This window comes from Saccostrea cucullata, unplaced genomic scaffold, assembly GCF_032062105.1.
Source record: "Saccostrea cucullata isolate Sc308-1 unplaced genomic scaffold, CSIRO_AGI_Scuc_v1 ctg15379, whole genome shotgun sequence".
In the NCBI taxonomy this organism is placed as follows: Eukaryota; Metazoa; Mollusca; class Bivalvia; order Ostreida; family Ostreidae; genus Saccostrea; species Saccostrea cuccullata.
The window spans coordinates 9,640-14,435 of NW_026918599.1; the positions used below are offsets into that span (position 1 = coordinate 9,640).

General features: G+C 32.8%; 1 protein-coding gene across 2 annotated transcripts; it reads right to left on the reverse strand.

Moving 5' to 3' along the window:
- Positions 1-586: 586 nt before the first annotated feature.
- On the reverse strand, positions 587-2,323 carry LOC134268386 (uncharacterized). 2 transcript variants are annotated; one of them, XM_062750636.1, is made up of 3 exons: positions 1,706-2,323; positions 1,505-1,598; positions 587-1,403 (listed from the first exon to the last, which is right to left on the reverse strand). In XM_062750636.1, the coding sequence occupies exon 3, from the start codon at positions 1,337-1,339 to the stop codon at positions 602-604; it is 738 nt and encodes a 245-aa protein (XP_062606620.1). In that variant the 5' UTR covers positions 1,340-1,403; positions 1,505-1,598; positions 1,706-2,323; the 3' UTR covers positions 587-601. The 2 variants fall into 2 exon arrangements, with proteins under 2 accessions (XP_062606620.1, XP_062606627.1); XM_062750643.1 differs by lacking the exon at positions 1,505-1,598.
- Between the last annotated feature and the right edge of the window lie 2,473 nt (positions 2,324-4,796).

Sequence of the window (4,796 nt, forward strand, 5' to 3'; positions counted from 1 at the left end):
ACATCCCAAAATAGGAACAGTTAAGTTTTATATGCAAGGGGATTTATGTGTTCTTATTTTTTGTTTTCTAAAAAATTTGTTTAGTATTTTAAGACGTTAAAAATGTTTTCATCTTTTTGTTAAAATATAGATAGTATTCACACATTTATGTATTCACAATCTAAAATTATGAAAGAAAATATCAGTGCAAATATCCTATGTTTTAGAATTTTTGTCTATATATAATTTTCAATGTACATAATCTATAATACACATGATGACGTGTATCAGTAATATCCTTTTTTTAAGTTTTCTAAATTTTGCATCTTATATCAGTTGGCAGAACAGTTCTGTTCCTAAATGAAAGAGAGTACCAGTAATTATATATATATATCCCTGGTGCTAAGAGGTATTTTTCAATTTCTTAAGTTTATATACATGGATCTGAGAAAGTTTCCTATTAGCTGAAACTTGATCTACAATCAAATTTTTTTTGGCTAACAGGCAGCCTGTAAAATTTCTGAAATATACCACAGATTTAGTGAAAGGAAAAAGGAGATAAAAGATAAAAAGAGAGCTTCTTCTTTACATAAAAAGTGCAACTTGTTTTATTTTCCAGTCATTAATTCTTACATAACCTTCTTAACTGAGAAAATGTAGAAATGCAAGAGGCTGTGAGTTTGGAGAGTACTTTACCTTTGAAGGTAGTTTCCCGATTAGTTTGTCCACAGTTTAGCACCTTTGAAATGGTTTCCACTTGAATATTTTTACGTTTCAAGCTGCCGGTGTTGTCAAATGTAGTCACTTTTTTCTCCAGTACGTTATTGACCTCCACCACATCTAGGACGATGCCGGACACTTTCCTCTCCAGCTCCTGGTACCCCTTTCTCTGGGTATTAATGGTTCGCTGCAGGTGGTTCATCAAACGGTACATGTTGGTGATATTTTTGTGGTATTCACTCATCATTTTGTCACAGTTTTTAAGTTTAGATTCTTGTTTGATTATCGTCTGGTTTAAATACGTATTTTCTACTGTTTGATCCTCTAGCATATTTTCCACGGTCTTCAGGCGTTTTTCTAACTCTTTGAATTTTGACCCTGATAGTATATGGTTTTTTGTACTTTGTATAATACCATAAGGATTTTGGGGGTGAGCGGCCATAGTGGTGCTCTCCATGGTTTTATCGGCCTGAGGATATTCTTGGACTTGATTTGGACAATGTCCACCGTCGACCATTTCTTTGACCACAAATGTATACTTACATCTTTTAGTTTTTAGCATCTTTTTGGAATTTTTGCCCATTTTCAAGCTGAGGCAGATGTTAAAACTAAACAACAAAATCACTAAAAATCCCCTCATTTTGGAAGAAATTCTTCAGCTCTGCAGGAAAGTATAGGAGTCAAAGCCTCAGGGGGATCACTCACTAGAAGAAATAAACAGTTTGTCAAACAAGTTTTTTGTCAGAAATAAAACAAATAATCCTCAATTCTTACTCCTAGAATTTTTGGTTTAAAATTGCATCACCTGCAGATTTTGAACAACAGGAGAATTTTTCAAACAGCATCTATGTTTCAACCGATTCCGCACCTGGCTTTATAGACTCTTTGTAAATAAATGTCTAAAATGAAAAATATTCGCAATAAAATTTTCTAAGAATGTTGATTTCTATCTTGGTAATAAACAAGCAGGAGAGTTTTTAAAATTTTCAATGAATATTCCACTCACATTGTATTTATATCTAGGAGACTGCCGAATTGTGGTCCAGTGACAGAATTCATTTTTCTGAGCGGAGGTAGTAGGCATGCCATCCATTCCTTATTAGTCCCCTATTACGAGTGGGTTGAGGTTTGTGCCTCAATGGATGCTGCATCTTCATTTGTCACGCTGATGAAAAATACATCCCCCTGTTTTTAAAAAATTGCCTCGTAGTGCCTCCCACAGTGGCGTATCAGTTCATTCATAAATTTATGCTTGAGAGGCAGATTATTCCGTCAGATAGATTTCACTAAGTGCTGTCGATACTTCACTACTGCCCTTTAGCCTACCCTTTAATACAACCAACTGCCTTGTCATTTTCTTACAGCATATTCATTGTTACCTTTTTTCATTGTTGATAACGTCAAGTTCATGTTTCTTGTATCTTCTTCAACGGTGTTGATTTTACTACTTGATAGAGGCAGTCAAATGGAACTTTGGATTAAGTAAGATTTCAGCTTGAAACACTTAAATACATCTGTAGGTATATCATATCTCAGTCGGAATTAATAATGTTCATGTGGATATTGTATACAGTGTTACATAATGGTTTATAAGAGTAATGCACAGAAAATTTCACGAATATCTTCATTTACCCCATTCTCTTAAAGAGGGCATTTTGAATCACACAGATTAGTAATCAGTCAGGCAATCTAGACTGACTCGTGGAATATGCTGGATTTTCAATGAACGTAGTATAGATAGGCATTTAACAAATGGATATTGGTAAGGAGTATTACTGCGTAATTACAGTACTTGATAAATTATTAAGTCTGTGAATCAGGAAAGAAGACATCACTCGTTTATTTTTATATAGATTTATACTCTAATAGTAGTATATATACGAGGTGATAATGTATCAAGTGTCATCAGTTACTGTAAATACTTATCCTAGCTCTGTTTCACATATAAGGAATTCATGAGCTTGTTTTGTACCACGTTTTATATTCAGTATTTTTTAGTTTTTTCTTGAGGCGTTCAAATAAAATTTTATTTTAGGGATGGAGTAAGAATTAAAAAAAAAAAACATTTAACAATTTTAAGATTTATGAAACAGTTCATATGTTGTTTGTTAAGTTCTATATTGGTAAATGATGGTTTTAAATCATTTCAGTGAATTTATTATAATATGGTATTCAAATGTATAACTACCGGTAATAGGCCTATGTCTATGTGATGAAAAATTCCTTATCTAAATGATGAAGGTTTATTTTTAACATTGAACTTCCATTCATAATTTTTAGAATATTGATCAGATTTAAGAGACACTACAGATAATGCATTTTAAACATTTATTGGAGTGATGCTCAGATATAGGTGCATACTTGCTCTAAGTCACATTCCTAATGTCTGTTGCTATTGCATTATGTTTTCCCGGGGTTATTCCAGGATCAGATTTGGCTTCAGTTAATTAAACAAAGAAATCGGCAATGCCACTCGTACATCAATCACATGACTGAAATTAACTCCCTTTTTGTCAGTTGTTTGGCAATCGAAACTAATTAACAAAATTTGTTTATTAAGAAAAAACATTTTTATTTTGTTTGTTATTTATTGAGCACTGGTGTATTATGTGCAATTAATTTTACACAAACAATTTTACTTTTAGTAATTTTCTTGCTTAGAAAAGCTAGAAATGTCAAAATCTGCAAGACGTTTACTTTTGTTTGTATACATTTGGAAAATTAACCATAGATATGTTATGCAACACACTGACATGGTATTGATGAATGAAACATTTGTTACAGAATTAACTGATAGTTATCTGCCCTTAGGTGTATGCCTGGGGTTTGATTTTTCTCACTTAATTGGCAAAACTGTATTCTTAACTGCAGAAAACTTGATGTTTTGGGTCTAAGTTAATGGAATAAAATTCACAGAAGATCTAAAGGAACACACACATACACTAAAACATAAAGTGTATTAAAAATCATTTAAATATAACAGTGCTATTTTGTGCTACTTTATTTTAATATTTTTTGTTTAATGTCCCTTTAAAAAATTTTCACTCATAATTTGAGATGCAACTATTTGCCACTGGAAAGCTGCAGATTTAGACCTTTACTCGGCACTTACAGCCTTTGAGAAGTAGGGGATCTCTTTTGTGCTAGCATATACTGTGTCACAGAATGTTAGTTTATAGAATATCATCAAAATGACTGTCTCCACATCCTACTAAGGTATTTGAGCCCAAAATGAAAGTATCAACTCCATGCTCTGTGAGTCTAGTCTAAAGGCAAATACATTTGAAATTTTTCCACCCCAAAGACAATGCTACATGTATGTACGAGAAACTTATACTAGAAACTGTACATTGGTCATAATGAACAGTTATCCTCAGTCAAATTCAGGCCCAGGTGGGCTAAGTTTGTAATTCTGTACAGTTTAAAACTTTGTTATCTCAAAAACAAATTGAAGGACTAAGAGAAAACCCATAAAATAATTGGATTGTAGAATCATCAATCTTTTTTCAGGGTTATGGAGTCAACATAAAGTCAACAAAAAGTAGGTCATTGTGACCTACTTTTGGAATATCATGGCTATATCTGAATGTTGCAGATACTATCTGGCTTTAAGAATAATGTTATTTTGGCAGTTGATGCATTCATTTTGGTTCTCAGAGTGTGTAAACCAAAATCAAGGTCATGCTGACCTATTTTTGGAATTTCATTTTTTTTAATGTAGAGGATACTATGAAGTTTAAATGGAACTGATGGGTAGTGCAACTTATCAGAAATGTAATAAAACTGCAATGGAAAACTGTCAAGTTAACTTTTCTGATCACAATTTGTCCGTTGCCTGTCGTTGTCGTCGTGGTTGTTGTAAACTTTTCACATTTTCGACTTCTTCTCAAGAACCGCTGGGCCTATTTCAACCAAACTTGCCACAAAGCATCCTTAAGTGAAGGGAATTCAAGTTTGTTCATTTTGGTTCTCAGAGTGTGTAAACCAAAATAAAGATCATGTTGACCTATTTTTGGAATTTCATTTTTTTTAATGTAGAGGATACTATGAAGTTTAAATGGAACTGATGGGTTGTACAACTTATCAGAAATGTAATA